Genomic DNA, 19,679 nt, shown 5'->3' with positions numbered 1-19,679 from the left:
CCGGAGTTCCCTATCGTTGAAAAATGTCTTCTATGATGTCGTCGTTTAAGACACACTCTTGGTTTTCTTGCAGAAGTCTGCTGAGTGAGCCTGCTTGTGCATTTTGGACACCTGGCAGGTGTGTTGCTGTGATCGTAAGGCCCCTGATAGAAGCCATTATCAGATAGTCTGGGACTCGTGGCACAAGGGCCTGGACCCTGTCCCTCCATGCATGTTGAGGTTCTACATGGTTGTGGTGTTGTCCATCTGAACTAGCAGGGAGCGGGAGGTGAACGATGGATAAAAAGCTTTCAACGGCAGTTGGACTGCATGGAGCTTGAGGAGATTGATATGGTACGTTGATTCCTTCTCCGACCCCTTTCCTTGGATCTCGAGGTGATCCATGTGGGCTCCTCAACCCAGCAGTGAAGTATCCGTGGCAATGGTCTGAGGCGTAATCTCCTGGTGAAATGGCGTGCCTTTGAGGAGATTGGTTGGAGAACACCATCTGAGGGACAGATACGCATGAAGGCACAGCTGTATCCTGTCTTCCCAGTTGCCTGTCAGTTCGTCCTACTGATCTTCGAGGCATTCTTGTAGAGGCCTCATGTGGAGATGGGCATTCAGTGTGAGATTGATGCAGGAAGCCATTGATCCGGGAAGGGAGGATACTGTTCTTACTGTTGGATGGGAAACATTCACAAGAGCCTGACATTTCTGAAGGATCGAAAAGCGTTTCTCCTCCAAAGGACACACTTTTGCCCTTACAGTGTCAATGGAGGCTCGCAGATAATGTAAGGTTGGCACAGGGATAGAGATGGACTGTGATTGATCTGAAGGCACAGCCTCCGTAGGAGATTGCAAGTCCAGTTATAATGAAGCTGAGCTTCCAGAGGCGTGGACACCTTCATTAGCCAATTGTCTAGGTATGGGTAGACAAATATCTTGCATCTCCGGAGATGGGCAGCCACCACTGCCATGCACTTGGAGAATGTTATGGGTGCTAGTTTCAGACCAAATGGGAGGATGGTATTGGTAATGGTCTTGTCCCACTACGAACCTCAAGCACCTGTGATGTTTTCTGGCGATTGCGATGTAAAGGTGCGCATCTTGTATGTCAACAGAACACAGCCAATCCAACTGGTGCATTGGGGGTAAATTTGGTGTAACTCCAGGATCCTGAACTTTTCTTGCCAAATCCACTTGTTGACTGTTTTGAGGTCAAGAATGGGTCTGAATTTGTTTCTTTCTTTCTTCTTGACAAGAAAGTACCTGGAATAAATGCCTTTTGCTCATTGTTGGGGAGGAACCGATTCTGTAAAAGAATGTTGAGCTCCGCTCGTTACAATGGGAGTTGGTAGTTGGTTGGGTTCGGAGGTATGGTCGGTTAAGGACTGATGAACCGCAGACAAAATCCATTGCGAACAATATTCAGCACCCAGGCAACTTGCGTTATGTTTTTCCACTCCGCCAGGTAATGACGTATGCTTCCCCCACTGGAGTGGGGAACAGAACAGGTGGAAGTAATAATTCAGGGCTTCGATCCGGAAGGCTGTTTGCCCCCTATAGCAGATTTTAGGGTAGACCTCCCTCTAGGCTGCCGTTGTTGGTAAGACTGATAGGGATGCTGATGCTGTTGATGTGCACTACTTTGCTGGCGGCCCTGATACCACTGAGAGGACTGGCCTCTCTAGGAAAAGAAGCGGGGTTGGTATGACCAGAAAATCTTCTCTGCTCCCTGGGTCTCTCTAGCCCAACTGCCTTGACAGTTTCCATTTCTGCCTTCATCCTTGCCATTTCTTCATCGGCATGAGCCCCAAAAAGAGTTGTTCCAGAAAAAGACAGATTTAAAATTCTCTGTGTGACTCTGGCTAGAGGGGTGTTAGGCACAGCTATGAGTGTCGTCGTAGAGCTACTCCGTGGCAGTATTCTTGAGCAGCTAATAATGAGGAGTCTGCTGCAGCACTGATAACTTGATTTGAGACCATTAAACCCTTGTTTAGGATCTCCATGAAGTCTTCCCTTTTGACACTAGGGAGATGTTCAACAAGCTGGTTCATAGATTCCAACAGTGCCCTGTCGCATCTGCCTACTAAGGCAGTGGCGCTGGCTGCTTTAATGAAAGTTGCTGCCATGCCACACATTTCCGACCTACAGAGTCCAACTTCAGACTCTCCTCATCAGTAGGAACCATAGAAGAGGGGGGAGTGGCATACTGTTTCTTTGCCGCCAAGACGATCACAGAGTTTGGTGTAGGATCTTTTCGGAGGAAAGCTGGATCTTGCTCCGGAGGGCGATATTTTTTGTGGAGCCTGGAAAGTGCTGTCTAAACAGAAGCTGGTGTTCGAAAAAGCTTAATAGCCGGTTCAAGGAGACCTAGCACTAATGGTAACAATGATCCTAGTTACCGATCTCTGTTGCAGGGTCTCGAAAATGACTGATATCGTTGGCGTTGGAGTTAACAAAGGAATATTAAGTTTTGTCACTCATCTCACAAGGACTTCTTGGAATGTAGTAACATCATCCACCGGTGAAATACATGGAGGTGAAGAGTCCGACAATGCTGGTGAATATTATCCAGTGGAAGTGGAGGATCTTGTCCGAGAGCATTAGTGATGATAACAGTGATGGTAGCGCCTAAAAAAAGCTGAAGTGTACCGTGAGCTATGATGAAGGCGGCTAGAATGGTGCTGTGATCTAAACCGTGATCTCCATGGTGTAACTGGTGCCTGTGATGGAGGGGGTGGCGGAGGTGGTGGCAGAGGTAGAGGCGGAGGAGGCGAAGGTGGTGGAGAAGCTGGATGAAGACCTGAAGATGGAGAATACGTTCTCGAGTACTCAGAGCTGGTGAGGAATAAACGTGTCTTCTCTTTTTTCTAGCTTCCTGTAGCCTGGATGACGTCGAAAGAGTTTGCGACATCGATGAACCTCAATGCCGACCTACTTGTCGGCGGTGAACACCGACGGCGCCTCGACGTTGGAGTATGCCTTGATGTCCATCTTTGGCGGCGCCTCGGCGTAGATCTTTGCAAGTGTCTTGACGCCGTTCTCGATCGTGACCTCAACGTGGAGCGAGGCCTGCGGGTCGAAAAAGTAATGGATGACCTCGATAGACCTGGCCTCGACGCTGATCTTGCTCGATATCGTACCTTGAATAGCCGGTGAACAGGTCAGTGCCGTACCTCTCTTCGACGTCGATGTCTTCAACGGCGACTGGACCAATGACGTTTTGTGCCATTTTCTTCTTGGCGTGTCCACCAGAGGCTAATAACAGAGGACTGGTAGAGGTCTGACCCTCACCATGCCCTGAGGTCCCGCCTTCAGATTGAGACCGTAGTCTTCTTCACTCCTCTGTACCATTAATGCAAATCTTATCACAGTCTCTCAGGGTGCATTTAGAAAAGTTTGTGCAGTGCTGGCAAGACTCAGGAACATGGTATTTTGGAAGGCAGATTATACACAGTTCGTGTGGATCGGTTTTGGCTTTTTTCTACCACAGGCTAGGCACTTGTCAAAAAGAGATGGCATTTTCCTAACAAATTGCCTGTAATTCCTGTCAGAAAAACACAAAAGCGGCAGGGAGAGACAAAAGGCATCGAGTGAAACTGTTTGCAGTCAAATTCAGGCAAGAATTTTGAAGAAAAAATCAATTTTGGTTGAGCTCAATGCTCCAGGGTTGTGTCAGAAGGAGGTTTTGTAATTGTGTGTCTGGGCTAGAGTTTGAATTTCCGTTGTTGGGGATAAAATCCAATTGATACAAGTAGATCCGGTTGAAATATGTATTTTTTATTCTTTTTTGGGTAGCTGCAAACGAAAAAAGGATGGCACAGCCAACACGTGTTTCGCCCCCTAGTCGGCCATCAGGCCTGGGGCTTCCTCAGGGCGGGTGGTCAGGTAATTTGGTATTTAATAACGAGGGTTTAAATACCCGAAGATTTCTCTGGTCTCGGCTAATGCCAGGTGTTGCAGTTGTCCAAGTCGCGGTAGTGTCAGAAGGAGCCTTCAAAAAGAACTGAAGTAACTGCTACCTACAATGCATGATGGGATACTGGTTGAGTCTGGATTCTTGAAGGCACAGTGACGTTTCTAGACATATAATGGCAGCATATGAGGCTACTCTGTCCTGCTCCCTTCATCTCTACCATAAAAAAAGGTTTGTGAGGGATATTTATACTGTTTTGTACTAAAATTATCTTTAAATTGCTATGTTCTGGCCCCTTTTTTGTCTTTAGGATTGAGAATCTGGCCATTGTAGACTAGGTAAATAGGCTGCATACTCTGTCTCTCTCTCTAAAGAGTCTTTGCAGGCCTTTCTGAAGAAAGGCGAAAATCTGCTCTTAAGAAGATATATGTATATATAACAACTGCTCTGAGGCGGGACTATTCAGCGCTCATGACAATAAATAGAATTCCCCTACGAGAGAAGCCTATTTGCTTTTGTGGAATTTCTATGGAATACATGGACATTCTTTAACATTGTGCATGTGGATATGCCCTTCATAAGATGCTACAATTATTGTTATTACTTTGGGGAAAATTGTGTTATGCATATTTTACTGAACAATATTGCTATGCAATATATTATGATCTTTTAGAATCTATTTTAGCAATTATTCTTTCTTATACTGTACGTTGTATTTTATGCAGTGTCTTGAATTAGCTGCACAAAAAATTGGATGGTGTTGAATATTTCACTTAACCTCAGAAACCTTTAACGTTTTAATGGCAAGGACCCACTACAAGAGACAGAATTCACTAAGATGGACTGTGCAAAATCAATTTCCAGGAAGACAAGTGCACATCATCTACTAGGTCTTAGCAATAGAAAAATCAAGATACCTCAATTTAAACTATAAAAACTGTGCAACCTGCCTTGAAGTCATTCATTTGCAGCTCTTCAAGGTACTGCAGCATCTGCTGGGCTTCCTGTTCTCTCTGCTCTTCCAGGAGGATCCGAAGTTCTTCGTTTTCTCCCATTTGATTGATTATATGCATTTTTCCTCTTAAAAATAAAAGAGCATACAAATAACTTTCAGCGATTGCAGAACACTGGGGGCACCCTAAAGGTCTGTCTGAAAGGTATAAGATTATTACATTAAATGTAATTAGTTATAATTTATTTATTTTTTATATAAAACTAAATGGTTAACTATGACAGTAGTCAAGTAGTAACAGATACTTACGCTTACGCTTACACTTACGCTTATAATAGTATACAGGCTATGACACACATGGATTTAAGATACATAATTTCTAGTCTAAAACCCAAACACATGGTAATAGAACTGGATCCATTTATAAGCGGTGAAACACATTTTAGGCCTAGCTTGAATAGTACAGCTTTCTACCAGAGCTTTTGGCACTGCACTTTCAAGAATATACATACATCGGGTTGCATAGCTGTATTTCTCTCGCGGTGAGAGTTTGGTTTATAAAAGCAAAGACACAGATGTGCAGAGAATTTTCTCCCTGCCTTCCCGATTCATTCTTTTGTTTACCATACTTGGGACTGCCATGCCTCACATGGTAGTTCTCTGCAGGGAAATGCAGTAATGGATTTATATATTTATTTTATTTATAAAGTTTTGTATAGCGGGAACAAGACCCAGGCGGGTATCAGAGCGCTTCAAAATATGGATGGGTAGGAAATAATAGTGGGAAAGAACCAACGTTACTTATAAATGCAACCACGAGTAGGTTCCAAGAGGGTATCAGAGTACATCACATTAAGAGTAAGACATTTACCGTACTGGGAGAAAAACATACATTTCTTAAAAGTACATAACCGGCAAGGCTGGTATTAAAAGGTGAACATCAAACTAATAAACAACCCGGGGACAGTGAGTACGGAGTGGAACCATGGCCAATTAAGGCAAGAACTTGTTCATTAGGATTATTTTTACTTCCTTTTTGAAAGAAGCCGTGGAAGAGATCTGGCGGACTTCTGGTGGAAGAGAGTTCCAGATCTTCGTGGCAGAGCCTGAGAAGGCTCTCTGGCTTGTTCTCTCTTTGTGGAAAATCTGTGGTTTCAGAAGCAGTGAACTAGCAATTTGTGACGATCTATCCCTTCCAGATAATTCAAGCTTTTGAGCCAAATAAAATGGGGTCTTAAAATGGAGGGCTTTGTGAGTCAAGCAGGCAATCTTTAGCTGAATTCTTGCTTTGTAAGGCAACCAGTTTAGAGATTTTAGGACTGGGGATATGTGAGCGTTTCTTTTTGTACCAGTAATCAATCTGGCTGCGACATTCAAGGAAGCTCTTAGTGGGGCCAAGGTATATTTGGGAAGGCCTCAGAGAGTCACACTCCCATAGCTTAGCCTAGGCAGTGCGAGAGCTTGAACCGCTTGCTTGAAGTCATCTTGTTGAAGGAATGGTTTGAGATTTCTGAGTTTACTTAACTGGTGTTTAGCACGCTTGCTTATATTGCTAATATGATTCTGCATATTCAAGTGCATGTCCAGTGTGATTCTGAGGGATTTAGCAGCTTCAATAATGTGGGGGGAGAGGTTGAAGGCTGTGAGGTGTTTCAAACAGAGGTCGATCTTGGGGGTGTGATTAGAAGGCGAGATGAGAAGGAATTCTAAGGTCAGGACCGGAGGCTTCGGATTATGCTTATTACACTCTTCGCTTTATTCTGAACAAAACACAGCAGCCAGAGAGATTTTATCGTAATCATGATAATAACAACATACAAAAAACTACAACTCCCTACAACCAGGGAGGCATACTATAACGTAGTCCATCATTTGTGTCCATAACCATATACAAAGTCCTCTGTCAACTTCCTCCCATCCTCTTTCTTCGCTGCTTCAGCCAGATGAGTACGCGTTTATTTTTTCTCTCATGACTTGGGATTTTTCGTTGGGGTAACGATTGCGCGCTTAGCTTATTTGTTAGCGCTGTGGGGTTCTATTGCTGTTTGCTTTTCAGCTCCCTGTGCCGGCCGCGGGAACGCGTCTCGCTCCTTACGCAGCCGGCTTCCCTGCTGATGCGGCGTCACTCTCAGCCGCTAGGGGGGCTCGTACGTCTCGTTGCTCTCGCGGCGCGGCTCTTCAGATCAGGAGCGCGCCGCGAGAGTAACGGTCATTGAGCCTTGCCCCTGCTACCTCACCCTGACGTCCGCGTTGCGGATTGTATGCCCCAGACCTTTGAACGCCCCGGTGGGGGTCCGTAGTGCGGTATTGTAACCGCGGATGACGCGCTGACAACAGTGCTGTATGCACCTTGCCGATTCCCACGCATTGCGCGGGCGTTTCTTGTATTTCTGGGCACATAATTGTTTATCCAACGCGCTGGGGAGGTAGATACCCGGTCAGGTTTTCCCTGAGGGTGTGTGCGGGTTGTGGTGCACACCTATTTTGTATCCCTCTGGGCTACCCTAATCCTTGCAGCCTCCGGCCTGCGCTAAAACTTGACCTGCGTGTTTGAGGTGTATTCCTCTATTCTTGTCAGGGACCTTGGGTGGTAGTTGTGTATCCCTGTGAATACTTACCTTTACTGTAATGGCTAATCAGTCTTGGTATTATTAGGAGGAGGTGCAGGAGTACCTACCGTTTAATGATGACTTCTTTGATGCAGTGGATGACTCCATTTACCGGGTGGTTAATGAGGTAGTGGGGCCTATGGAACACCGCCTCTCCGACAGAATAGTACAGGAGTGTAATAGATTGGCGGCGGCGCGTGAGGGCATTGTGCCGACCACTGGAGAAGGTCAGGAGGGTACCCCCCCGCCACCCAAAAAACAGCGTTCGGAGGGTGTAGATGTAGATGCCTTTGCGCGCCTTAAGTCGGCGTTTTTGGCGAAGGCAACCCCTTCTGTTCCCGTCGCTCCATCAGAGGCTCCGGCCCAAGACATCCCAGATCCCCCATCCCCAGCGACGGACAACGATACCCAGGGGGATACCGATGAGGAAGGGGGGTCATCCCGTCCTTGGCGTCCAACTCCGACAGCCTCTTCGGCGGCGTTGGAGGAGGATGCGGACATGCTGAATCCCGATTACATTATGCACCCAAGGTCCTCAGCTTGGGTCCCAGGGGATAAGGTTGTTCGTTTCCTGGCAAACCGTCTCCACAAACCTCTAGAGAAGGAGGCGCGGAGTTGCTTGAGGGCAGAGTGTCTGAGACCCTCTTTGCTGGATAAGATCGCGGTTACGCCAGAGTTAGATTCCAAAATGGCCACTTTTCTAGCGAAATATGTCAAAGATCCCCGGAAGGGCATTGATAGATCCTGGAGGTCCTGTCAGGACAAACTCCTTGATGCCGTCGGTCCATTGGCTAAAATCTTGGACATGGCGGAGGAGGCTAAGGTGACAGGTTCCGCAATTTCCCCTGAGGTTTTGTCTAATTGGGCCCAGCGAGCCATCATTTTTATGGGAAACGCGAATTGCGCTCTATCAACTGCTCATTGTTGATCAAATTAGATCCCAAGCTTGGGGATCTGGCTTCTTCAGAGGCTGGGGCCGTAGCCCAAGGAGGTCTTTTCGGCGAACCCTTTGTTAAGGAACTGAGGAAGTTTGTATTGACCTTTACATCATTGGACAAGGCCCAGTCTAGCATTAAAAGAGTGTTTACCCAGCAAGTTTTCCGCGGGGCCGGTCGAGGTAGGGGCAGCTCGGCCGGCGGAGGGTTCCAGCAAAACCCTTCAAGGGGGCAAGGCTCTGGCCGTGGCCAATATAATTCGACCGCAAACTACACCAACTTTTATCCAACGCGAGGACAACGTTTTAAAGGCCGAGGAGGTTTCAAGTCCAACTCTGGAGGCGGAAACTCCAACGGTAAGTGTCCTTCCCTCAGGTCAGATTCTTATAGGGGGGCGGCTAGCGTGCTTCCAAGGGGCTTGGGCGGCGTTGACGTCCGATGCATGGGTCCTTCAGACTGTTTGGGGGTTTCATATAGAATTCCTAGACAACCCTCGTCAGGAGACGCGGACTCCGCCCACTTCATTTCAGCCCGCGGGACGCACAGTCGATCGACGAAGAGGTCTCCGAGTTGCTGCGCAAAGGAGCCATTTGCCGCTCAACTCTGCATCCGCACGGGTTTCTCAGCAATATATTCCTAGTAGACAAAGCCGATGGGGGTCGACGGCCCGTCATCAATCTCAAAGAATTACAACCTTTGGTTAGTGTATCGCCATTTCAAGATGGAGGGGATACATCTACTGCGCGATTTGCTGCGGCCATCAGATTGGGGAGGTCTGGTGTACGAGTTCACATCCCTTCCATTTGGACTTTCATCGGCGCCGTGGTGCTTCACCAAGGTGCTGCATCCTGCAGTGGAGTTTCTCCAAGCAAGGGGTATTCGCATGATCGTCTACTTAGACGATATCTCCTAATGGCCCAGTCTCCTCAAACCCTATTGCTTCAGCTCCAACAAACCGTATCTCTTTTACAGGATCTGGGGTTTGTTATCAACACGGCGAAGTCGGTCCTTCAGCCTTCGCAGTCAATCACCTTTCTAGGTTTTGTAGTGGATTCCGTTCGAGCGACTCTGAGTCTTCCGTCTCGGAAGATGGCGAAGATTCGCCACGAGCTCCGCCGAACAGTGTCCAATCCAACTATCTCCCTACGTCATTTGGCCAGAATTGTGGGCCTTCTGTCTTCCTCGAACCAGGCGATTTTTCCAGGTCCCTTGCATTATCGGGCCCTGCAGCGTCTCAAGGCCTACCACCTCCGGAGGGGTCGGTCGTACGATCATGTGGTCCCGCTCTCCGCAGAGGCCAAAGAGGAAATCGCGTGGTGGCTCACCCATATGGAGGCTTGGAACGGCCGCGCGATCTTCGGCTCCGTTCCGGATTTGATTATCGAGTCCGACGCCAGCAGACTGGGTTGGGGCGCCCGGTGCGGAGATTTTTCCACCGGGGGTGTTTGGTCAGCAGACGAGCAGGTTTTTCATATCAACTGCTTAGGGTTGCTAGCGGGTTCTTTCGTGGTACGCTGTTGGACCAAGGACAGAGTGCAATCTTGCGTCCTTTTGAAAATGGACAACATCTCTGCAGTCCGCTATGTCAATCGTTTGGGGGGGCCCCCTTTCTCAGATGTTGGCGAACCTGGCGAAAGACTTTTGGGAGTTCTGTTTGGATCACCACATATCGGTGACAACGGAGTATCTTCCGAGTCAACACAATCAAATAGCGGACTGGCACTCCATACATCTTTACGATTCCAGCCTATGGAAGCTGGACCCTCTGGCCTTCCAATGGTTGAACACTCTGTGTGGTCCGTTTTCGGTGCCTCCCGTTTGGACAATCAGATTCCACGGTTTTTCAGTTGGAGGCCGGATCCGATGGCTGTGGCCACGGATGCCTTCCTGCAGGATTGGGGGGTGGAACACGGTTATGCGTTTCCCCCGTTTTCAATGATAACAAGAACGACTGCCCAGATCCGTCAGCAGTGTGCGGAGGTGATCCTGGTAGCTCCCCTATGGAGATCTCAAGTGTGTCATCCAGTTCTTCTGGAACTTTCCTAGGATTCTCCAATCCTACTCCCCCTGTATCCTCAACTTCTTCGGAACCCGGACGGGGAGCCTCATCATCTGGTCACACAGAGGACACTCCGTCTCATGGTATGGCGACTTTCAGGCGACGGTGGTCGTTGCCGGGACTTTCGGGACAGGCTGAGGCCCTCCTGTCAAAGGCTTGGGCGGACAGTACCACAAAGCGTTACCGATCCGCGTGGTCACGATGGGTTCGTTGGTGTCTTTGACGGGATCTGGATCCCATGGTCGCAGGAATCGTTCCCCTCTTAAATTTCTTCGCCGGCCTGGCGGCGGAAGGTCTAGCATACCGCTCCATTAATGCTATCAGGTCCGCGGTTTCAGCCGGTCCCGTTCCTTTGGACGGCGCACCAGTTGGGGAACATCCTATGGTCTGCAGACTTCTACGGGGCATACGATTATCGTTACCCCCGGAACCTCGTTATTCCGTCCTTTGGGATGTCAACAGGGTTTTGAATTTGTTTCTGTCTTGGCAACCTAATATATACCTATCTTTGAAACAATTATCTTCCAAGCTGGCAATGCTTTTATGCTTGATCTCCTGCAGGAGAGTTTCAGATGTTCGTGCCTTGGACATTTCGGCACGGACCTTTTCCCCGGACGGGGTTGTGTTTACGATAGGTCGCAGGACTAAATCTCATACAAGAGCAATTTCGTACCCGGCTTTCCGGGACGCGCCAAAGTTATGTGTGGTGGACTGCCTGAAGGCTTACGAGGATTTAACGCAGGCACTCCGCCCTCCGGGTGAGAGACAACTCTTGATTGCCCTCAAGAAACCACACAAAGCGGTCTCTTCTCCCACCATAGCAAGGTGGGTGCGATGGGTTATGCAAGAGGCTGGTATTGACACGAAACAGTTTGGTGCCCATTCTACCAGAGGAGCTATGGCCTCGAAGGCATGGAGCGCGTCTGGAAGATTTAATGCGTGCGGCGGACTGGTCTTTGGACTCTACCTTCAAAAGGCTTTACTTTAAACCGGTTGTTAATATGGCACAGTTAGTGGTAAGTAAGCTTTGAACTAGCATAATCCGAAGCCTCCGGTCCTGACATAGAATCGGAATTTGCCTAGTTATTATGACGCTAAGTTCCAATTCTATTAAGGACACGGAGGCGAGGATTATCCCGCCCTGGGCACCGTTGGTGCGAACCCGCCCGTATGATTGTAAGTAATCTTTTTTCTCTGTATTATTCTTTGTTAAGGCTTTCAGCTTCTTGATCTGACATTTTTTTGACTCTCTGCTGAGTGTTGCATACCTCCTTGTTTGGTTCTTTTAGGGAATGACGGATCTAAACAGGACCAATGATGGAAAGGCGTGACATGCGCAAAGAAAGAGGATGGGAGGAAGTTGACAGAGGACTTTGTATATGGTTATGGACACAAATGATGGACTACGTTATAGTATGCCTCCCTGGTTGTAGGGAGTTGTAGTTTTTGTATGTTGTTATTATCATGATAACGATAAAATCTCTCTGGCTGCTGTGTTTTGTTCAGAATAAAGCGAAGAGAGTAATAAGCATAATCCTCGCCTCCGTGTCCTTAATGGAATTGGAACTTACCGTCATAATAACTAGGCAAATTCCGATTCTCAGTTAGCCAGCTTGAGTATTTGTCAGGGTAGCGTTGAGTGAAGTGAGGTTTTTAGGGGAGGTGATTTTCAGATAGAGTTGAGTGTGATTCGCATACATATGAAAAAGAATGTTCGCGGAATTTAGTGCATTTGCTGACGGCTCCAAGAATAAATTGAAAAGTATGGGTGATAAGGCAGACCCTTGTGGAACCCCCATGGATACTGCAGCTGGCTGGGATAGGGAATGAGTCACCTTGACTTTTTGAGATCTGTTGTGGAGGAAGTAAGTAAACCATTGCAATACCGGTCCTGAAAGGCCCATTCTGTACTCTAGAATGGATAAGAGGTTGTTGTGGTTGACAGTGTCAAACGCGGAAGAAAGGTCGAGGAGAATCAGGAGGCAGGATTCTTTTTGATTTAGCATTTTTAAAATGTCATCCAAAATGTGAGTGAGAGCAGATTCCGTGCTGTGACCTCTCGGAAATTCAGACTGATGTTAATCCAGAAGTTGGAAATTCTCTATGTGTACGCAAAGTTGCGATAATACACATTTTTCTAGTAGTTTAGCTGGAGTGGGGATATTGGAAATAGGGCAGAAGTTAATAAGATCAGATATGTCAGCATTAGGTTTTATTAGGCTGGGGGATACCTGACCAGCTTTTAAGCAGTTGGGGATCCTACCTTGTGGCAGTGAATCGTTGACAATCTTTGTCCAAAGGGGGATGATGGCGTCTCTAATTTCTTTGAAGATGGGCGGAGGTAGTGGGTCGCTGAGGTGGTTAGATGGGTTGCTCATAAGGAGAATGTTGTAAATGTCCCTTTCGCTGAAAGGAGTAAGGGTATTCCAAGTGGCATTGTTCTTGGTGGTAAGTCTAAAGGGATCAAGCCTATCATGGTTGGCAAATGGAGAAGCAATCCTGTAGGATGGAAGGAGAGCACTTTTAGAATCCGGGTCACTACTGATGATTTATGTTTACTCAATGTAGAAGGCAGCCAAATCGTTGCATGATGGAAGGCCGTCACCAGGGTCATTGCGGTAGGGTGCTTTGACCGATTGTTGTTTAACAATTTCAAAAAGTTTCTTGGGTTGATTTTTAGCTTGATTAAGTTGGGTTCTGAAGAAATCAGCCTTTGCATTCTTGATTTTTTTATTGTAGGAGCTCCTAACCAATCTAAGGTTGATTAAATGATCTGTGGAGGGTTTGGATCTCCAAGATCTTTCAGCTGCCCTTAAGTTGCGGCGTTCCGAGTTTAGGTTGTCGGTGAACCAAGGTTTGGCGATTTTGACCAAAGTATTTTTTTGTTGTAGCAGAGCTAGGGAGTACAGTATACTAGAGATAGTGGAATTGTAGAAATTGGTGAGTACCTGAACGTCTGTCGTATTAGTTTGGGAAGACAAGGCATGCTTACTTGGGTTACTAGATCTTGGGTGTTGATATTACGGAGGTCCCTTTTCCATTGCTTCATTTTCTTAGGTTGAACTCTACTCAAGGACATCTCCCTCTTGATGAAGAAGAAGATGCTGTAACGGTCAGACCAATCACATGGAATCCAATGTGATTGTGTTTCCTTTTGATATGATAAGGTTCAGAATTTCTCCCTTGTTATGAGTTGGCCTGTTACAGATTTGGGCCAGCGCGTGATCAAATAGGAAAGGATTTTAAGCAGTTTACCGCTTGATCATTAGTGTTGGACCAGTGAAGGTTGAAATCTCCCAGGAAGATTTGGGAGACTGAGGTGTCGTTATTGGATGAGATGATTTCCATTAAATGTTCAATGAAAGAAAGATTGCCTCCAGGGGGTGATAGAAGGTGTGTAGTTTGCATACAGTATGGATGTTTCCACTGTGGAGCCATCAGTAGCTCTGCCAGTGGAAACCCCACAGGCACCCTACAGCAGGGAAACAACCTTTACAATGCAGTCATTACATCGCACTACCTTTACAATGCAGTCATTACAACGCAACATCCTTTGCATCGCATGCCATTACAACGCAGCCATTACATCGCATGTCACTACAACGCATGTAATTACAACACATGTCACTACAACGCATACCATTACAACGCATAGTTTTTACCCTTACACTGTCCAACACTTACCCTACTGTTGCATTCACTGGAGTGGGAACAGTAATTTTTACCCCTACACTATCCAACACTTACCCTACTGTTCCACTCACTGGAGCGGGAATAATAATTTTTACCCCTACACTATCCAACACTTACCCTACTGTTGCACTCAGTGGAGTGGGAATAGAAATATTTACCCCTACACTATTCAACACTTACCCTACTGTTGCACTCACTGGAGTGGGAATAGTACTTTTTACCCCTACACTATCCAACACTTACCTTAAATGCAATGTAATGGTATGTGTTGTAATGGTATGCGTTGCAATGGTATAATGCGATGTAATGGAATGCGTTGTACATGTAGTTTCTAAAAATGCGTTGTAATGGCATGCAATGTAAAATCATGCGTTGTAATGGATGCTGCGATGTAAAAACTACGTTGTAAAGGCATGCGTTGTCAATGTTTGCGTTGTAACGTCATCCACTCCCTACAGCTAAATGGGGTGGGAGAGGGACAACAATGCTGTACAATACGGCATCCGCTCATTTTAGTAGACGCCCCACAACAGTCAACCTCTAAAGGAGGTCTTTAATAAAAAATAAACCTATTCAAATACATGAGTCAAGCGAGATTAAACAAAAAAAAATTAAGAATAAAGAAGCTTCATATTTGTGGGGCAAACTTGCTATTATAGCGACTGAATTAATAAGATGTTTTCAGTTTGAATCCTTTTGAGCACAGTTGCTTTCACACCAATTCTTTTGAAGCACCACAATTAGTAATTTCATGATGTATAATTTTGAGGTTAATTAGATTTGACATTTCCAAAGACTTCACTTCAACTAGCTGAGCCCACAAATTGCTTCATCTAAGTTTCAGAATTATTTAGCCAAATTAATATTGTAGGTTTATACAAGAGGCTTGAAAACAGCTGCTTGAAGACCAATGTTCAGCTTACCGAATCAGCTCATCTCTCCTCTTTTCTTCAATTTCCTCCTGCAATTTGATTGATTTCTGTCTTTCCACTTCCATCATCTGATCCAAGCGTCTCTCTTCTGCATCCATCTCCTTCTCAATCAGGCTCTTCTCCAGTACCTGGGCATCACGGATGGCATGACACTTGGCATTCAGTGTCATCTGTGAGAACACAAATATGGCAGTCACATAGAAGAGCAGCAGCAAGCAGAAACAAAAGATAAGGTCAAGGAGAGAATGAGGGACGCTGTATTGTGAAATCCCCAAATGCTATGCTTTTTTACTGTTTTAAGTAGACAAATAAACATCAGATATCAGACAAAGATTGCTGAAAAATATCAAATAGCCACTATGGGTCTCACAACGAGTGCACAATATGCATTTAACTGCTGTTACCACCCATATTGCAATTATGACTTTTATTTAAATTCTTTTTATTGAAGAAAAGACAAATATCACAGATCAAACAAAGTGAGGACTTATGTCCCTGCAGAGAGTATATCAAAAGGAGCCCACATTCTGTGATACATGACGTAACAGCTGAGGAAAAACATACATATCAAGATCTAGTTCAAGCAAAACACTATCAGGCTGTACACAATAACTTTATACCGTAACAGAAAGGGACGGGGCTCTCTGAAACCTCCTCCCAAATTATCCGAACAATAGTCTTAGTATGAAAAGGAAAGAGCAGAAAAGGGCAAATCTAGAAACAAGCACGCAAGGCTCCCAAGATCCTTAGTAATAAACCTGGGCTTAGCAATAATGATATAATGGGGCCTTGGAGACGCCCTGCGCCTAACAGTGCAATATCTAAACTTGACCTTTCAACTGTGAGGGTCTCGAGGTTGAAGGAGCAGCAGGGCACTGCCCAGAAGTGTACATACAAAAAGAGAAATAGGAAAATTAGGCCAAGTGTACAATTCACACAGAGAAGAGAAAAGAGAAAAACAGATGTGCTGAACAGAGCCAGGTTCTGGGTCGGAGGCAGGGGAACGTCAGAGTGTAAAGAGCTAGGTCGCCTGACTTAGGTAAGTCATTCCTGGGAGTCGGGTTTCTGGCCCCTAGAATATGGTATAAGGGAATCTTCGAACAGCTGCAAAGCCCGAAGTCTAGGGGGCATCAACCGGGAATGCCGGGGCATGGTAAAGTGGCTCATGAGGGGCTGCCAGATGCGGTTAAAACGGGTGTCCATGTGGTTAAGGCGGGTAATAAACAGCTCGAGAGCTAAGCCATTCCACACTCGAAGGAACCAGGTGGCATTGGGGGGGGGGGGGGTGGCTTCACTCCTCAGGAGGTATCTCCTCTTCTAAATCTGAGGCCCACCGCGTCTAATAGCCATGGGACGTGGGCCGCTGTGAGCGCTGTAAGACAGTATAGGTTTTAGAAATTAGCCCCTTCGAGCCCTCGAAGTTATGAACTAAGGTTTCAAAGGCAGTGAGTTGTCTAGTGGCTCCTTGTGTGTAGGTTAGAGAGCTGAGCCAGTGACGTAGCTGACAGTATTGCATGCGTGTTCCTCCTGTGAAATTAAACTTTTGCCTACATTGGTCAAACGTGAGAAAGTCCCCGTCCTGGAAGAGGACCTGGATAACCCTGCATTCACCCTCCGTCCATGCACTAAATGCCTGAGGCTGCAATGCCGGGGGGAAGATGGGATTGGGGTCTATAGGTGTATTAGGGGATGGAAATGTCTTCAGACCTCAGGAGACCGCTAGCTTGTCCCAGATCTCAAGAACTGTCTTGGTGGGGGTAGTTATATAGGCACTGCGGGTGCACGCCCCTCGCGGGAGCCAGGCCAGGTCCCACAAAGGCCTACAGGATACCACTGGTTCTAGGTGGAACCAATGCTTTTCGCTTTCGCGAACCGCCCACTCCAATATATATCGGAGGTGGCAGGCCCAGTAGTATTCCAAAAGGCTAGGGCAAGCCAGACCACCCCGATCACGAGGCAGCATTAAGATCTTGTTAGGAAAGCGTGGTCGGGATTTCCTCCATATAAATTTAGTAAAGTTGCGTTGTAAAGCGAGAATGTCCGCCTGTGGGATAGGGGTGGCCAGGGTCTGGAAGAGATAAAGAACCTTAGGGAGGAGAGACATTTCAATAGTATTAATACGTCCCAACCAGGCAAGGGGAAGGCCCTTCCATCTATGCAGTTCCTCCCGGATATCTCTCCTATATCTAGGTCAGTTGGACGCAGTCCACATCAAGAGTTTGGGAGTCAGATCAAGGCCCAAGTACCAAATTGAGATCTCCGTCCACTATACTGGGATCAGCTCTCGTAATTCCTGGACCTCCGAGGCCGGGAGAGTAAGATTAAGGGCATGAAACGTATCCAGGTTGATCTGGTACCCCGAGGCGGCCTCAAAGGTCCTTAAGAGAGAAGACACCGCTGGGAAGGACGTAGACGGGGACGATAATGAAAGGAGGAGGTCGTCAGCAAAAAGAGAGGCGTTATGCTCTTGTCCCCCCATGGGTATACCCCGTATATTCCAATCATGACGAATGGCAATAGCTAGGGGCTCCACAACCAAAGCAAAGAGCTGGCACCCCTGTCTGGTGCCCCGTGTATGGGAATAGGGGCTGTGAGGCGACCATTAAAGCGTATGTGTGTAGAGAGTTTCGCGTAGGGTGCCATCAATTTGGAGATCATTCCCGGTCCCAGCCCCACCCTCCGCAGTACCGCTGTAAGCAATCCCCAGTCCACGCGGTCGAAGGCTTTCTCCGCATCAAGGGAGACCAGACGAGCAGGGATGTCCCTAAAGCGTGCCTTTTCAACGAGATGGGCTATCCGACGGACATTGTCCACCCCTTGGCAATGACGTATAAAGCCTACTTGATCGGGATCAATGAGACCCGGAAGATTAGGTTTCAGTCAGTTGGCTAGGATTTTCATATAGATCTTAGCATCCGTATTTAACAGAGCAATAGGGCGGTATGACACGGGTAGGGAGGGGTCTTTACCTGGTTTGGGAATAAGTACCACCTCCGCTTCATTCATGGTAGTGGTGAGACCCGAGACGTCTGTGAAGCCATTAAAAAGATGAAGCAAGTGGTTGCAAAGTTGTGGATAAAAAACCCGGTAGAAGGTGACTGGCACTCCATCGGGTCCCGGGGTCTTACCAAGTGGGAGTTGCTTCAAAGCTTTAGCAATTTTGTCGTGAGTAATGGGGTTTTCCAACTGTTTCATAAAATGAGGATCAATCGGGTCCTAGGGGCAAGAGTTAAGAAAGGCATTAACTGCTTCAGGAGAGTAGGGGGAATCAATGTAGAGATCTCCATAAAACCTCTCCAGTTCTGGGCCTCTGTCCGCCTCCGAAATGGCCCATGAGCCGTCCGGGCCTCTGAGCTTGGCGATATGAGCCCTCACAGTCTGCGCTCAAAGGCGCCGCGTCAAGGAGGCCCCGAACTTGTCCCTCTGGTGTTGAACTTCTGTTTGAGTAAAAGTCGCTCAGCCTTATTGGTACGGTGCAAACGCAGTTGGCCTCGCAGTTCAGCTAGGCGCCGCTTTTTGCAGAGGGACGGGTTAAGATGGTGCCTGAGTTCCAGATTTTTGATGTCGCCAGAAAGAGTGGTCTCAACCAGCCTAGCCTCTCGGGTCCTGGCAATTGAAATGGACCTGATGACCCCCCGAACAGTTGCCTTAAAAGCAACTCATCGGGAGCCCTCCGGGGTGTCAGTGAGGGAGTTGGCAACAAAGAAGGCCTCAATCTCTTTTCGGGATGTCTGCCACGTCCACAGGATCCCACAGGACCTGAGGCGGCAGCCTCCAGCGGGGTAGAGACTCGTTCCAGGGGCTAGGGGGTTGAAGGGAAACCAGAACATGGGCATGATCAGATATATCTCTGCTCCAGTCAAAGTGTGAATCAAAGGAAGTGAGAGAAAGTAATAGTATATGCGGGAATAGGACCGGTGTGTATGGGAGAAAAAGGAGCAATCCTTAGTATCCGGATGGCGACGTGTCCAGGCATCAACTAAGCCTAAATCTGTGATGGCAGTGTACAGTGTCGCCGACATAGCCCTAGAACTTTGGTGTGCAATGCGCAGTACAGTCCCACTCTGGGTCCGAGACCAAATTAAAGTCCCACAAGAATAATCGGGGTTGTGACCAGCTGTAGAAGCTCTCCAAGGTGGAGGCGCAGAAAAGCATCCTGGTTTTGGTTAGGGGCATATATATTGACAAAAGTTAAAGACCAACCACCCCTCGCCATGTGTACTTTAATGAATCTCCCGCCCACATCTGTCGTGGCCTTGGGCTAAATCGCATGCCAGCCTGGTTTAAAGAGAATTGCTACTCCCCCCCGTTTTAGAGGAGGAACAGGCCCAATATTGAAGGGGATATTTGGGATGGAACATAAGGCGAGTGTCACCAGAGAGCAAGTAGGACTCCTGAAGAACGATGACATCAGGATCCTGGTGGAGGAGATATCGCCAAACCTGACGACGCGTATTAGGGGAGTTCAGCCCCTTTACATTCAGATAGAGGAATTTAATAGGGTTAGACATGGTAAAACATAAAGAGAAATACAACCCCTGTAGCCCTCATAGCAGTTCCATAAGCCCAACATCATTCCCTTCCAACCGCAAGGCCCA

The 19,679-nt window shown here is 47.2% G+C and overlaps 1 protein-coding gene across 1 annotated transcript in view; it reads right to left on the bottom strand.

Moving 5' to 3' along the window:
• Positions 1-19,679, bottom strand: part of CFAP45 (cilia and flagella associated protein 45) — a 513,786-nt gene that overhangs the window by 178,887 nt on the left and 315,220 nt on the right. Inside the window, exons 6-7 of the mRNA XM_085639403.1 lie at positions 15,073-15,251; positions 4,852-4,981 (exon numbers count right to left, since the gene is read on the bottom strand). Coding sequence (XP_085495529.1) covers positions 4,852-4,981; positions 15,073-15,251 — 309 coding nt within the window. The remainder of the gene's footprint in view (positions 1-4,851; positions 4,982-15,072; positions 15,252-19,679) is intronic.

Source organism: Triturus cristatus, chromosome 12 (assembly GCF_964204655.1).
Source record: "Triturus cristatus chromosome 12, aTriCri1.1, whole genome shotgun sequence".
Taxonomy (NCBI): Eukaryota; Metazoa; Chordata; class Amphibia; order Caudata; family Salamandridae; genus Triturus; species Triturus cristatus.
Note: the sequence above shows the minus strand (reverse complement) of the source record. Positions and strands in the feature narration are given on the sequence as shown.